The 16,561-nt window shown below is 44.6% G+C and overlaps 1 protein-coding gene across 4 annotated transcripts in view; it reads right to left on the bottom strand.

Moving 5' to 3' along the window:
• Window positions 1-10,697, bottom strand: part of ADRA1A (adrenoceptor alpha 1A) — a 119,028-nt gene extending 108,331 nt beyond the window's left edge. For 2 of the 4 annotated variants that reach the window (XM_033229255.1, XM_033229259.1), the window contains exon 1: window positions 7,367-9,743. In XM_033229255.1, the coding sequence (XP_033085146.1) occupies window positions 7,367-8,249 (883 nt within the window). In that variant the 5' untranslated portion in view covers window positions 8,250-9,743. Of the gene's footprint in view, window positions 1-7,366; window positions 9,744-10,207 lie in introns of those variants that run through there. The other 2 variants (XM_033229253.1, XM_033229249.1) reach the window with 2 other exon arrangements.
• Window positions 10,698-16,561: the final 5,864 nt, after the last annotated feature.

A 16,561-nucleotide genomic window follows, 5' to 3' on the forward strand; every position in this document is an offset into this window, starting at 1 on the left:
TTTATGTTCCCTTCATTGCTCTGTAAATGGTTTTCGATAACTTAATGTGGCTATCTGATTAATGTCTGTCTCCTTCTGGAGATTAGAAGCCTGCAGGGAGGCAAAGACCCCAATTGGTTTTACTCTGTGCACTGCATGAAGCCTGGCATACAGGGTACTCAACATAACTGATGGATGAAAGAGAAATGTAATTTGGTACACTTGTGAGGTCGGTGATCTGCAAGATGACTACAATGATCCGCCCCTCCCTGTATGCACCTGCTGCTCTCCCATCAAGAGATGAGTCTGTCTCGCTTCTCCTTGAACCTAGGCTGGTCTTCTGACTTGCTGTGACTGCAGAATGAAACAGCAGTGATGCTGAACCAGGTGTGAGCCCAGTTCTTCAAAGGCCTCACAGTTTCTGCCTTGGCTTTCTTGGGGGAGAACTGCCATGCTATGAGAAGGCGGTTTAGACCATGGAGGGAAGAGAGGCCACCAAGACTCACAACCAGCTTCAACTGCCAGGCAAGCTGGGTGCTGACGTACTTCTGCCCACAGAATCATGAGACATAGATGGCTGTTGCTTTAAGCCACTACCTTTTGGTATGGTTTGTGGTGTAGTAAGAGTACCTGAAACACTGACTTCTTGTCTTAAAATAAATTCTAGCCAGGTGTGATGGCTCATGCCTATAATCTTTAGGAGACTAAAGAGAAAGGATTGCTTGAGCCCAGGAGCTCAAGACCAGCCTGGACAACAGAGCAAGACCCCATCTCTATAAAAATGAAATACAAAAATTAGCCAGGCATGCCTGTAGTCTCAGCTACTCAGAAAGCTGAGGTGGGAGAACCACTTGAGTTCGAGGCTGCAGTGAGCTATGATTACCACTGAACTCCAGCCTGGGTGGAAGGATGAGATCCTGTCGTTAAATAAATAAATAAAATAAAATAAATCCTAATGGCATTAGTTTCTCTTCACATGATTATCTATAAGAGGTGAACCTTTTCCATGAGAACCAGGGGACTGCTCCCCATTGTACCTGCAGTGAAGCAACCCTCAGCCCCTGGTTATCTTGGACATCCACAGAGGGTTTGGGGTTATCATATAGCATCGTATGTACTTGTCCTTTTTCCTTGTCATTTTTCATATACTTTTGCTAGGTATCTAATTGTTCAGATGTTCTGCTCCTTTAGGGCAGGGATTTATTTGTCTTTATCTCCAGTGATTCTATAGCTTCCTAGCAAACAGTAGATGTTCAACGAAATTCTGCTGAATGAATGAATGAATCGTTCTCTACCTCGCTGCCTCCACCTGACAAATTCCCTGCCAGCTATGCCCTCCTCAAACATCCAATCTTAAAACACATTCTCCTGCTCTATCAATGTGCTGCCTTCTGTTCTTTTATAAACATAATCCTCAAAAATTCTACATCTGTGTAAGCCACATCTCAGCCCAACACTGCTTCTTTTGATGCAGTGGCAATAGCAATCAATGGCTTAGGTCCTATAATAACACTGGGTTTTGTGTTTAAATCAGATAACATATCCAGAATTTAGACACCTAACTATATTTTCAGTGAATGTTACCTTTTCATCTTCTTTCCAATGCTTTCTATTTCTCAGAATGCCAAGGATATCCACCCCTCAACATGCAACATCCGCATGTTGACAGATGTCAGTAATAGTCTGTGAATCCTTTGAATTCTGGTAAGATGGACATTTATTGACATTTACTCCGTGTTAGGCACTATGCTGGGCAGCTGACCTATATAACATCCCCTGTCAGATGAAAAAGAAAGCCTAGGTTTAAATCTCAGGCCAACAGTTTCTCCACTCAGCAGCACACTGCCTCTGGAACTAGTGGACTCTAGACAATGGGATGAAATCAACAAAGATGATTCACAGGTTTTAGATGCTGGAGCTTCCTGAGAAGCAGAGTCCTTATCCTTCCTTTTCTTTCGTAGGTTGAAGGCTAACACCGTCACAGTCTCTCTACTCATCTCCATGACCAAAATTTGCTTTTTGAAAGCATTTGCTCCAAAGTATAAACGACTGTTAACAACCTCACAATGCAACCCCCTCCCTTGAAGGCATTCTGAATTTCAAGCAAACATTTAGGACGCAAAAACGGAACAAGACTAGCAAGATTTAGACTTGGAAGCAGGCAAGTCAGATTCCTCCCAACAGTCATTCTGTTGAATGCAGCAAGCAACCCAGCCTTAGTGGGGAGAAGCTTGGGGAAAAGGGAACGTGAGACTTCTCATAATATACAGGAAGGACCTTCGCAGTCAAATAGCCACTCACCTGATTTTTCTGGGTCAATCCCTATTAAACATGGATGTTTCACTTCTTAGCTGTGGATAGCACACTCATCCCTGCCCTGGTTTTAGTTTTTAATCTCTTTTCTCTCCTGCAGTCTAGTGTAGACCGACAACCTTTTTTTCCAAAACAGCACATGTCATATTTAAGAATGAATGTCCCTTGCATATAATAATATGATAGTATATTTATTCTTCTGTTCACATTTTGCATGAAAAACATACTTAAGACAGTTAATAAAAAGACATATAACATCTAGTTGATGACCCAGCGGAAGTAGTGCCATCTTCTTTAAGTCTCTGCTCTGTCAATGGCCATGCATGTGGAAGCTTCTCAGTGACCTCTAGACACAGTTAACAGCTGTATTCCTTAGCACTGGGTAATAATGTCATTCTGAGCACCATCCTGAGCACCATGTAATAATATCACTCTGAGCACCAATCTCACAGACTTGCAATAATTGTTGACAATTTGTCTCCTTAACTAGACTGTGAGGCCTTGAGGGCACTGTGCTTTATTCATCTTTTTTATTCCGTGTAGCCCAGAGCCTGGTGCTTATTACATAGCCAGTACATTCTTGGAGGAAATCATCTCTTACTCAACTGGTGTCAGGAGGAAACTGGGGACCACAGATTGGCGGGTTCAGGAATGCTTTGCGCTACCAAGCAGCTACTCAGACCTTGTGAACTGTATGTTCCCTACTTCCCTCCTGTCATATAATCTTTTCCCTTTTTTTTTTTTTTTTTTTTAGACAGAATCTCGCTCTGTCGCCCAGGCTGGAGTGCAGTGGTGTGACTCAGCTCACTGCAACCTCTGTCTCCTGGGTTCAAGCGATTCTCCAGCCTCAGTCTACCAGGTAGCTGGGATTACAGGTGTGCACCACCATGCCCAGTTAATTTTTGTGTTTTAAGTAAAGATGGGGTTTCACCATGTTGGCCAGGCTGGTCTTGAGCTCCTAACCTCAAGTGATCCACCTGCTCAGCCTTCCAAAGTGCTGGGATTACAGGCATGAGCCACCGCACCCAGCACCTTACTAGGATTTAAAGTCCACTGATTCCGAGGGCTCCTGTCTACTACCACTTCTCTCCACCACAACATCTTCTCCTCCACACTGCTGACTCCCTGGGAGAGCAAATCCAAGAGTGGGCTATGATTAGACAGAGCGTCCACCTCCCCTAGACGACTGCAGGACCCAGGCCATTGTTTCTCATCTCTATGCATAGCTCAGCCACCACCACAAGCTCCAAACTCTCAGGTCACCCATCGTCACCCAGGCTCCTTCTACCACCTGGCTGTGGATGCTCCCTAACCTGACTGAGTCTGTGTCTCTTCACACACTCTCTGGGACTCACAGGTGGTCCTCAGCAATGCCTCCTGTATCCCTCAGCTGCTTAGCTCTTAGAGAAAAACACACAACCCTCCTGACTGCTCTACTTTAATGTTATGACCGTAAATCTCAAATAGGTCTTCAGGACTATCTAGTGACTCTACTAAACTTCCATAAAATGTTTACTCTTCCACTTTCAAAGATGAATCTTTCACACCTTCTCTACTGCTCAAACTGCCATCGTTCCCCATTCCTGACTCACTCTTAGCTGATGATCTTGCTTCATATTTCACTGAGGACATAAACATATCCTAAAGGGATCAATATGTCTCTCCCTCCGTCTCTACTTGCCTCAGGACTCACGCACTTTCCTTTCCTTATCATTTTCCAGTGCTCTCCTTGGGCACTGAATCCTGTCTCCTCTCTTGCCTATCCCATCAGTGCCTCTCTCTATCCCATCGTTCCCATCAGAATGTAAATATCATGTCATATACCCACCTCCCACCATTGAAAGCCTTCTGTAGACCCCTCCAGCTACACCACATCTCCTAGCTCCACTGTATAGCAAAACCTTTCACAAGAGTTGTCTATTTTCCCTGTTCCCACTTTTTTCATCCTTTGTTCTTTCTAGAAGGTACACAATCAGGCTTTTGGTTCCATCACTCCCCTGGAGCTGTGAGCCTCATGTGCTTTCCTCCTATCACTAAGAACCTCCTTACTGCCAAATCCAATGTTGGCTCCCAGTCCTCCTCTAACCTGACCTCTCAGCTCCATGTGACAGAGTTGATTATTCCTGCCTTCTTGAAACATTTTCATTAGGCTTCCAGGATATCACATTCTCCTGATTTTTCCTCTCCCTGGCTAGTCCTTTGCAATTTTGTTTGCTGGCTGTTTCTCCTCTTTTTTCTGACCTGACCCCCAAGTATCAGAATTCCCTGGAGGTTTTGTTCTTTTTTTTTTTTTTTTTTTTTTTTTGAGATGGAGCCTCGCTCTGAGCCCAGGCTGGAATGCAGTGGCGTGATCTCGGCTCACTGCAACCTCCGCCTCCCGGGTTCAAGCAATTCTCCTGCCTCAGCCTCCCGATTAGCTGGGACTACAGGTGTGGAGGCTCTGTTCTTATGTCTCTTTTCTCTCTTTACCTTCTCTTTTGTCAACCTCTTTATTCCTATAGCTTTAAAGATGTTGATACATCCCAAGTTTATATCTGTATCCTGCCTCCTCTCTAAGCTCCAAATCTATGTACAGTATCTAACTCCCTACTTGCCAGCTCTACTTCGATGTCTAATGAATGTTTCTCAACACAGTGTACACAAAAGAAAGGTTCCTACTTCTCACTCCCTGCAGCCCCTTGCAACCATGTAACTCTTTGGTTTTGCCAGTCTTAGTAAAAAGCATTACTATTTACTCAGCTGTTCAGGCCCTAAACCTCTCTTTTTCTCACACCTTTGTCCAAACTCATCAGCTTTACCTTTAAAATAAGTGCTAAATGTGATCACTTCTTACCACCTCTACCTGTCCCACCTGAGTTCAAGATGTCATGACCTCTATCCCCTCGACTTCTAATAGCCTTTTAACAAGTCTCTGCTTCTGCTCTTGCCCCCAAACAGCCAATTTTCCCCACAACAACCAGAATGATCCTTCAAAAATATAAATGAGACTGGCCGCTCACCTGCTAAACACCCTTGAATGACTTCCCACCACAGTTAGAATAATATGGAAATTTTACTTTGGTTTAAAAGACGCCACCTGACTTTGGTGTTGTCTATCTCTCCAATCTCTTCTTGAACTTGACTGCTCCCTCCCTGTCTGTAGCTGAGTCATACTGGCCTCCATGATCTTCATTAAACAGGTCAGGCTCTTTCCCATCTCTGTACTCACTGCTCCCTCTGCCCAGGAAGCTCTTCTTCCCAGATCTTGCAAGCTTTGCTCTTCAGTCCAGTCAGGACTCTGCTCAAATATCACCTCTTTAGACAGAATTTTCCCCACTACCTGCTAAAGCAGACCCTCATTGTCTTTGTCACTTTTCTAATCTCTCATCCTATTGATTTTTTGATAGTGCATGTTAATCTTGACTTTTTAGAATACATTCATTTGCTTAAGTCTATCCTTTCCAAATGCAAACGTCTCATGGGCAAGGACTTTTCTGCCCTGTTCATCCAAAGTGCCTAGAACAGATGGTCCATAAATACTTGTTGAGCGAGCAGATACATGAAAAAATGTGCAAAGGGACTCAGGTAAAGAGTGTAATTTCTATAATTTCAAAGCTGTGATGTACTTCCAGGAGCAGAGTAAGTAATAATGATGGGCAGGCACAATGGAAGGCCAGGTGTTGGACTAAAGAGGGCCTCTCTGGCAGCCCTACAGGACAGACATTTCTGCAATGATAGAAATGACCTATATCTCTGCTGTCTAGAACAGTAGTCACTGGCCATGTGTGACTATTGGGCACTTAAGATGTGGTCAGTGGGACTGAGAAATTGAGGAACCGAATATTAATTTAATTTAATTTCAATTAACATTTAAATAGCTATCCACGGCTGGTGGCTATGGTATTAGAACCTGAAGAATCCCTTCCCATGACTTGAGACTGCAGGATAATTGTGTATAACTCACCGAGTTGTCAAGAGGACTAATGAAATAAAAAACTTGGGAAAATGTCTGGAACATAAATGGCACAAAAAAAATAATAGTTGCTATTATTCCACAGAGTTGCAAATTAAAGTACTTTAAGTACATGCCATTTAAATTAGGCTGTAAAGCACTTGAAATGGACTTTTATTAATGTTAACCATGATGTTTTGTTTCTTAGAGTTGGTGGATAATCGATGTTTGGGTCTATATTTGAGATTCCAAACTAAAAACAGCATACAGCCATTTTGGGATCTCACTGAAGGAGATAGATGACTATTCCAAGTGGATCAGCTTGCTGATACTTATAACAAGCTAATTAATTTTGACAACAGCTAATTTAGCATCTGCAAAAACTGGATTTGTAACATTATATGTACTGTATTATTTTCAAACAGTGTCATCTGCAACTTCCCGGATGATTTTGGGTAAGAGAAGTGTTTGTTTTAATACTTACTATTAAAATAAAAAAAAGTATTTACTTATTGGAAACATTATGATTAATTATTTAAGGCTAAAATTGGTTTGGACATAAAATCATTTCTTTTTCTTAGTGGCTCACCGTAATTCCTTCCATACTGAATCCAGAAAATAAAATTAGCACAGATATAGAACATAAACAGACCATTATAACAAACCCTTATGAATAACCTAATGCAATAATAAAATCGCACATTTGTCCAGAATGAGTGTGGTACTTATTTTCAGGTCAAGAGAATTTGCGTTCTGTGGCAGAGTGAAAACGGCATTCCACAGTCAGCCTAAACACTTGGTGGAGACTCTGAGACTAGAGAGAGCAGATGCATTTAAATTAAACACGTGCTTATAGGCATTAAGAAAAGTTGACATTCTTATTAAAGAGAACAATTAATCTGCAGCAGTTGGAAGCCACTTTACAGTTGAAAAGTGCTCTAGGACCTAATATAAATGAGACTGGAGTAGAAAGAGAATGAAAATTCACTTTTCTACACGGGAGCCTTTTCTAATTGCCCTAGAGCTGTGCCGTTTGAAATGCTAATCCGTCCTCTCCCATCCAGGACTGGGAGCCTGGGGTAACAGAAGCCAAGAAGGGTGAAGACCCCCCAAATGCTAAAGTGAGGGGTGGTCAAGACTTACCAATGGGCATCACTAAGAAAAAAGGCAGCCAGCAGAGGACGAAGCAGCCCACCACGATGCCCAGCGTTTTGGCCGCTTTCTTCTCCCGGGAGAACTTGAGGAGCCTCACCGAGAAGTGCGTCTTGGTCTTGGTGCTGGCCACTCCGCTGCCTCCTGCCGGGGCGTTTTTCCGATGGATGCGGAGCGTCACTTGCTCCGAGTCCGACTTGTCGGTCTTGAGGCCAGACTTGAGGCCCCGGCTCTCCCTCTTGGCCACCACGTAGACGCGGCAGTACATGACCAAGATGATGGCCAGCGGCAGGTAGAAGGAGCCCAGCGCTGAGAAGAGCACGTAGCCCGGCTCTTCGTTGATCTGACAGATGGTCTCGTCCTCGGGGGCCGGCTGCCTCCAGCCGAACAGGGGTCCGATGGAGATGACCAGGGAGAGTGCCCAGACGCAGAGCAGAGCCATGAGACCCCTCCTCTGGGTGACGATTGTTGGGTAGCGCAGCGGGTAGCTCACGCCGATGTAGCGGTCGATGGAGATGATGCAGAGGCCCATGATGGACGCGGTGCAGCACAGAACATCCACTGCCGCCCAGATGTTGCAGAAGACCCTGCCGAAGGCCCAGTAGCCTAGGACCTCGAAGATGGCGGAGAAGGGCAGCACAGTGGAGGTGAGCAGGAGGTCGGCCACCGCCAGGTTGACGATGTAGTAGTGTGTGACTGAGTGCAGGTGTCGGTGACAGGCTACGGAGAGGATCACTAGGATGTTCCCCAGCACCCCGAAAAGAATGAGGCCCCCCAAGATCACCCCAAGCAGAATGGCCTTGGAAATGTTCACCGGTGCCGGCGGTTGGGTGCAGTTGGAGCTGTCGGAAGCATTTCCGGAGAGAAACACCATGGTCCCAGCCGGGGCCGGGCGAGGTCCGGCTCTCCAGGGCCACCCCGCGGGCTGGCGCGGAGGCGGGAGCGCGGGAGCCGGGAATCAAAAGGTCTTGGCTGGAGGGAGCCCTGCCAGCTGGGTTTGGCTGGGAGTGAGAGCGCGCGCGCGGGTGGGAAACAACCCTGGCCAGCCCTGGGAACCCTCAGAAGGCCACATGAAGGGGCAAGGCATTAAAGGCGACATGGCCAGGGGCGCGCGGGGCTGCCCGGGACCCTCTCCACCTGCTGGGCTGGCCTAGCCCGGACCCCAACTCCCTCCCTACCCGAGGGTGGGCGTGAAGATCCAGGAGACTCCTTGCAACATGCAATTCCCAAATTACGAGAGTCTGCTTTTCCGCGTTGTGTGATTCGTCCTGGCTCGGGGAAGATTCAGCATTCTGCACAAGATTCGGAATTCAAAATTCCAGCGCCAGTCTCCCCCTCAAACCAATGGATCAGCCGTCGACGCTCAAAGGCAGGGCCCGATGGCATCCGGGTGCTGCTCCTGGCCCGCAGTTACCTACATTTTGAGCTGCCCCACCGAAGGCTCCTGCTGTCTCCAGCTTCTAGGAGCACAGGCCAGGGGACGTGGGTGTGAAATATGTGTTGAGACACAGGCGGCTGCCGGGCATCGTTTGACCGCGTCCACCTGAAAGAGCGCAAAGAAAAAGGCGGGCTGTGAGCTAGGCGCCCCAAGGAGAGAGGCTGTGCTGAGCTCAACGGGCTGCGGGACGCCAGCTGGGAGCCGGGCTGGTTCTGCGATCCATCCAGAAGCTACTTCGCCCGGCTGCGGCGGAGGCGACTCCGAAGCGCATCTCGCGCCCCCACCACTGGGAACCTGCCTCGCGCGCTCTACTGAGTCACCTCTGCCCCAGTTCAGGATCCTAAGCGAAAAACAAACATAGAAAAACACAAATCCCCCAAACCCCAGGCTCCAGCACTCGAAGGCTGGATTTCGAGCGCCGGTACCGAGAAATTAAAATCCTCGAAGCCCGGGAAGGGCGATTGCGGCTGGCGAGTGTGTCGCACCGATCGTAGCCGGGGAATTCTGGAGGATGTACTCGGTTTCCATTAGAACAGGTTGCTTCGCAGTCACCTGGAGGGGGCGGCCTGGGAGAGGGAACCGCTGCGACCCAGGGACCGCAGGGCCAGGACCACGCGCACGCTCACGCTCATGCCGGTGGAATTCGCACTCGGGTGTGCAGAGCGCGCCGGTCTGTCCACCAGCCAAGCTGACTTGAGAGCCAGGTCCCGAGCGAAGCCGGGAGGGACCCGAGGGCTGAAAGCGACCCAGGTCTGTCCACGACGCCTCTCCAAGCCTCCCTGTTGGCCACCCGAGGGGCTCCAGCTGCCAGCCGTAGCGGGACTGCCGGGGGACGGAGTGAGGAGGACGTCCCTCTGCAGAGGCAGCTTTGCAAGTGACAGTCACTGCGGATTTTGCAGGCGTAAACATTAAGCCGGCATGCCAGCGGGCAGGGGCCGCCTTCGATTTTCTGGGCTGGGGGCCACCATCTGCGTAAGAAACCTGGGTTTCCACAACTGCGAACCGACCGCAGGGACCCGGCAGGACCAAGGGGCGTGAGGAAGTGCCTACCTTGCCTTCTTGGGTTGGGCCCTGAGGTGGGACCTCGGGCAAAGACTGTTGTTAAAATCCCAAGTTTAAGACCTCACAGGTGGTATTAAAAATGTGCCACTGCAGAAACCCTTTTCCTCCTACCTCGAGGGTGATAAACACAGGGTTAAAAAGACACTTGTTAAGTAGAAGGCAACTTCGCAGAAGATGTAAGGGAATCGGGGGTGGGGTAGAGGGACCGGTATAAAACCTGGTGGAAAAAGCGAGAGGCGCTGGGAAAAGTGGGGGTTCGGTCTCACCAGACGGCTGGGGATGTCTGCCCTCACCCACTCGGCCCTGCGGGACGCCCGCCCCGGCGCACTCACCTGAAGCGCCGCTGCTGAGCCACCAGCTCGCGAGCGTGGGAGGCGGACCCGGCTTGGGTCCCAGGAGCTGCCTGCCTGCTCTTCTCTGGAGGCGGAGAGGGGACCGTCTCTCCGAGGAACCAAATCCTTGTCCTTTTGCACCCGCTGACTCACCCCTCCACCACCGATGTCTTTAAGCTCCTGGCCCGCTGTCACTTTACATGCATTTTTTAAAAGAGTCAAAATAGGAAAAGAAAAAAAAAATACTGATAACCGATAACTCCACAATCACCCTTTTAATATTCAGCTGCCCGACACCAGAAAAGAATAACAAGGAACTTTGCAGCTCTCGCTGACGTAACACAGGCAGTAGCCCAGCTAGTACCGTAACCTCCTGCTGCTACCGTATTACTCTACGGCAACAGGCACAAGTGCGTGTACAGCTGCAATGTTTTCCTCTGGCCTAAAGGGGGTTGGGTTCTAGCGTTTCTTTAAAAAGGTTTGTGTGTGTGTGTGCTTGTGTGTGCGTGTGTGTGTAGAGTCATTTGTAGTAAATAACTTCTTTAAATGATCTGATTTTAAAAATAAAGAAAAACTGACACCCTTGCTAGATATTGCTGTGTGTATGGTGTGTTCGTAGGAATGTGTTATAAAGTAACTTTGAACAGTTTGATTTGATTAACATTTGGCCTAGGTTTTGTTAAAATCAAGAAGTATATTAAGAACATTGTAATTCCAAATATGCAAGTAAATTATAAAGTATTTTAAATAGCAAGTCAAATCAGATAAAATTTGATAAATTCGATTGTAATGAAATTATATTTTCAGGAAGATACAGTGGACATATCTAAACCTTATTTAATATGATTCACTTCTAATTTCTTTAGACAGATGAATTTTAAGAGCATTACGGCCACAGAGTTTGGTGTGTTTTAAATGCCACACATTATTTTCCAGCTTTCTTGAGAAAATGGTATCCTTTCAGGAGTGTTAGTCTGTTGAATTCATTAATAGCTGGAGTTTGAAAACCTAGCACCACCAGTCTCATCACTTTTTTGTGGTAAATTACATACTCTGTTTACCTTATGATTGAATGAAGTCAGATGTGTTTCAGAATATTGGGAACATAGAAAAATGTTTCCCACTCCAATTTCTACCTCCTAAGTCATCTTCTTTCATCTTTATTGATGCAGACAAAGTGGAATGTTCTTATTTACTAGTTTCCCTTAAACCTAGGAACAAAGAAATAATTTTAAGCAGTGGTGTGCACTTAGATTCTCTCCTGTGAACAAAATCATATTAATATGATTACCTTTTCTAAGTGAGATTATGTTTGGGAGGCTCTTTTATAACAATAAATCTCAAAATGCTTCAGAGGAATGCCCATGAGTGGGTCAGTGAATCCTATATCATGGAAGACCTAATATTTATATTTATTTCTCTATTGTATACAAAGTCCTCCACCTCTGCCTCACACCTGTAGGGACAGAACTCACACCTAACACATTTGATTTGAATTTAATATATTTTTAAACCTGAATTTTGTGCCATAGGAGGAGCCTCCTGGTTGAACAGACAGCTCCCCTTCTCATTACTAAGTCACCTGCTCTCTCTGGGATTCAGTCCCCTTAGGAGGAAGCTTGACCTCAATTCCCTGCGCTTCTAGTACTTTATCATCAAATATGTGTATAATGTCTGTGCCTCCGAAATCCCATCCATCAGAAGGATATACACTGTTTCGTTTCATATTCATTAACCGGATGCTATGAATGCAAATTCTTCATTAAGATGTGTTCCGTGGTAGATAAGGGAAGCAGTGTTATCAGCAAGTAAAGCAACTGAAAATTGCTCAGCTCTGCAAGGTCGAAAATCACAAAGGTCTTTGTAACTCCCAGTACCCACTCTCCAACAATTAAGAATACACATAATCCACCCCTGCACCCACCTCCAATAATTAACTAGTTAATGCCAAGATAAGGAAGAGCAGCTCTTCATGCTGCTAGCAGGTAGGTCTTTCAAATCTGCTTCTCAGCCTGTGACCATCAATCCTTGCAAAGCGAACTCTCAGAACCAATTTTTCAGTCACCTACCATTGATTCACAAACAGAAAACTATCCATCTGTTGGTTATTCTTTAAACAATAGTTGACATGGACATCCCAGAAGGCGTCTGAGTTGGACACATGGGTAGGTGGAGTGGAGTATGCTCTGGGGTCACAAAAATGCTATTCTGACCCTTCTATGAGACCATGGCAAAGCCTTGGTTTCCTAATTTTTAAAGGGAGGCAATGAACCCCCACAAGGTTGTTATTAGTGTTGAAAGAAATTATGTTTCTCAAAACTCAGTTCATAATGTAAACTAACTCTATTATTAATCTTATTAACTCCCTTTCTGCTAATTTGTATGTTACTTTATAGTGAAATATATTTCTAACCCAGGTAGTCCATGAACACTGGTAAATTCAGCTGGAGAATGTGCTAAGTGTCTTGAGCATTGCACTTGAGTTAAGTGGTGTAATCAGAAAGACCCAACATGGCTGAGTTGCGAGAGCTGGCCCTGATCACCGGCTACTTCTTTTCTTCTTACTTTCCCCCTTGTTCTTTGAATTGAGGGGCAATGCAAATGTGTGTGAATACCTCAGCCCCTACATCCAGAAAGCTGCCTTCTTGGCCTCAGGCCTTGGGGTGCACACATTTGTGATGTCTGCCCAGAGAGGATGGACCTGAAAGTGATTGTGTGGCCATCTAGGGTAAGGGATTCTGAGTCCCAGGGCATGGTCTAGAAGGGATGGCACAGGCTCCAGGTGGGCATATCACATTAGTCCTATGGCCAAAAGGAGTCAGAGCTGGACTCTTTAAAGCATGAAACCCTAGCCAGGAGTCCCTCTTGCCTGGCTGTGAGGGTGATACTCTGAAGACTTCCTGTGTGACAGAAATTGAAGAATCCCCTGAAGGGGTGGTTGTGGAAAGGCTCATAAAATGATATTGCTTGATGTAGGATTTGTGGAATCAGCAGGATTGAGATTTGTAGACAAAAGTGAGGAAGGTGAACCATCAGCAGCCGCATTTTAGAGTGGTGTGTCAGGGATGCTGGGGGAATGAGTCTGATTGGAGAAGGGCTGAGCAATGGACATAAACCCATGCATTGACTGACAGGACTTTCTTAGTGACTAGTGAGGAACTCAGCAAGTGTGGTAGGCTTAGGGGTTTAAAAAGTAAAGAATCTGTCTATCATTCCCTTAGAAAACAATACACAATGGAATTAGGAGTTATGTTCTGGAATTTATGATTGCAAATGACAGAGTAGAAGACTTAATGTTAGTATCTACCCCAAAGACTCGGCTTTTCAACTAATTCTCCTAAGGCTTAAGAAGTTAAAGAGGCAAGAAAATGAAAAACATTTCTCGGAAAGATATTGATGCAGTATCAAGTCACAGTTCTCCAAAGAAGCACTGTGTTCTAATCCTTTATCGAACTGAGAACACTGCACAGCCCACAGACACTGCTGAGGGATGTCTTTGATGAGATAATAATTCTGTCTTTGCTATCATTTGTCCAAATCTTCATTGCCCTGAGAAAATAACATACTCCAAGTCTTGGGAGTCATACCACCCCATCCCTACACTGTGGGACTATCATGGTGGATAGTCCCACAGTGTAGGAATGTGAGGTCAAGTCACCCTATAGCTGATCAGCAAATAATTCCTTTAAAACAATAAGACTTTGCTCTTGCATAGCAAATCTGAGCTGAGGCATATCAATCAAATTTTTTCAATATCTTTGTCAATATCATCTGGAAATGGAAGTAAAAGAAAGTCAATATGTGTACCAAGTGCAGACACATTTTTATCTCATCTCTTCACTTGCTGATGGGCTGTTATAGGCACATTAAAATGCTTATTGACTTGTATTTAATTATAAAATTTATGCTCATAATAGCACATTTGGAAAAGTCAGACAGAAATGTATGAAAATAAAAATTATCTGTAATCCTGCCACTGGAGAAATAGCTACTGTTAAATATTTGTCATATTTTCTCATTTTTTGCTAATGTGTATAAATTACATACATGAAAAATATATATACACATGTACATACCAGGAAATATTTTATGTACATGTATTTATTATGCATACATGTATATTTCATATATTGTACATTGTATACATTGCAAAAAATAGTGTAATCCTACTGTACCTATAGTTATATATCTTACTTTTTCACTTATATTATTTCGTGAACTCATTCTATTATTACATTTATACCAAAACATGATTTATAACAGCTCTACAGTGATTCTATTCTTTTTTTTTTTTTTTTTTTTTGTTGAGACGGAGTCTCGCTCTGTCACCCAGGCTGGAGTGCAGTGGCCGGATCTCAGTTCACTGCAAGCTCCACCTCCCGGGTTTACACCATTCTCCTGCCTCAGCCTCCCAAGTAGCTGGGACTACAGGCGCCCGCCACGTCGCCCGGCTAGTTTTTGTATTTTTTTAGTAGAGACGGGGTTTCACTGTGTTAGCCAGGATGGTCTCGATCTCCTGACCTCGTGATCCGCCCGTCTCGGCCTCCCAAAGTGCTGGGATTACAGGCTTGAGCCACCACACCGGGCCCAGTGATTCTATTCTATGTATATGCTATTGTCTGAATGTTTGTATTCTCCTCAAAATTCATATGTTGTAGCCTAACTTCTGAGGTGATGGTATTAAGAGGTGAGGTCTTTGTAAGATGATTAGGTCATGAGGATTCCGCCCTCAGGAATGGAATTAGTGCCTTTATGAAAGAGGAAGCATCTTTGCCCTTCTGCCATGTGAGAACACGTAGAAGGCGACATTGATGAGGAATGGGCCCTTGCCTAGCACCAAATCTTCTGGCACTTTGATCTTGGACTTCCCAACCTCCAGAGCAACATATTTCTTTTGTTTATAAATTATTCAGTCTAAGGTATTTTGTTATAGCAGCCTGAACAGACTGAGACACTGTATGTCATGCAAAATTAAATATTTAAATATTCAGGTTTTTAAAAAATCCTGATCTATAACTTGAACTGTGGTAAATACTCTTATTTATTTATTTACTTATTTATTATTTTACTTTAAGTTCTGAGATACATGTGCTGAATGTGCAGGTTTGTTACATAGGTATACATGTGTCATGGTGGTTTGCTGCACCTATAGGTTTTAAGCCCCACATGCATTAGGTATTTGTCCTAATGTTGTCTCTCCCCTTGCCCCCCATCCCCTGACAGGCCTTAGTGTGTGTTGTTCTCCTCCCTGTGTCCATGTGTTCTCATTGTTCAACTCCCACTTATGAGTGAGAACATGCGGTGTTCAGTTTTCTGTTCCTATGTTAGTTTGTTGAGAATGATGACTTCCAACTTCATCCATGTCCCTGCAAAGGACATGAACTCATTCTTTTTTATGTCTGCATCATATTCCACAGTGTATATGTGCCACATTGATAAATACTCTTATATATAACATTGTACTCCAAATTTTCCTTAAGATTAATTTCTGTAACTAAAATTAGAATAACAAAGATTATGAATACTTAAGAGGTTATAACAGATATTGACCTCTAGAAAGGTTTTACAAATGTAAATGTGAAATATAAACTCCCCACAGGAGTGCATAACAGTACCTGTTTTTTGTCTTTTTACTTGTTTATTTTTTGTCTCTTGCCAACTTTGACTGTTTATAATAAACTAGACAAGTACATAAATATATGTAAATAAAATAAACGTTAGCCAATTTGATAAGTAACAAATATCTCATTTTAAAAAATTTGTATTCTTTAATTATGATTTTATTTTTATACATTTATTTCTATGTATTCATTTGTGATTTACTTGTTCATGTTTCTGCTAGCCAGGTGATATGGTTTAGCTCTGTGTCCCCACCCAAATCTCCTCTTGAATTCTAATCCCCATGTGTCAAGGGAGAGATCTGGTGGGAGGTGATAGGATCATGGGGGAGGGTTCCCCTATGCTGTTCTTGTGATAGCAAGGGAGTTCTCATGATATCCGATGGCTTAAAAAATGACAGTTTCTCCTGCACTCCCTCTCTCTCCTGCCGCTCTGTGAAGAAGGTGCCTTGCTTTCCCTTCACCTTCCACCTTATTGTAAGTTTCCTGAAGCTTCTCTCACCATGCAGAACTGTGAGTCAATTAAACTTCTCTTGTTTATAAATTACCCAGTCTCAGTGTGAAAACGAACTAATACACCAGGATTTGGTCAGAAACTGCTGTAATTGTTTCATGCAGGAAGGATTTAATACAGGGAATCAGACGGTTATAATATTGCTTGGAAATATTGGGAAACAGATTAGAGAAAGCTACCGTTAGCTTCCAGAAATTCTGAAGTGCAGGTGTATCAGGAAAC

This window comes from Trachypithecus francoisi, unplaced genomic scaffold (assembly GCF_009764315.1).
Source record: "Trachypithecus francoisi isolate TF-2019V2 unplaced genomic scaffold, Tfra_2.0 Contig01440, whole genome shotgun sequence".
In the NCBI taxonomy this organism is placed as follows: Eukaryota; Metazoa; Chordata; class Mammalia; order Primates; family Cercopithecidae; genus Trachypithecus; species Trachypithecus francoisi.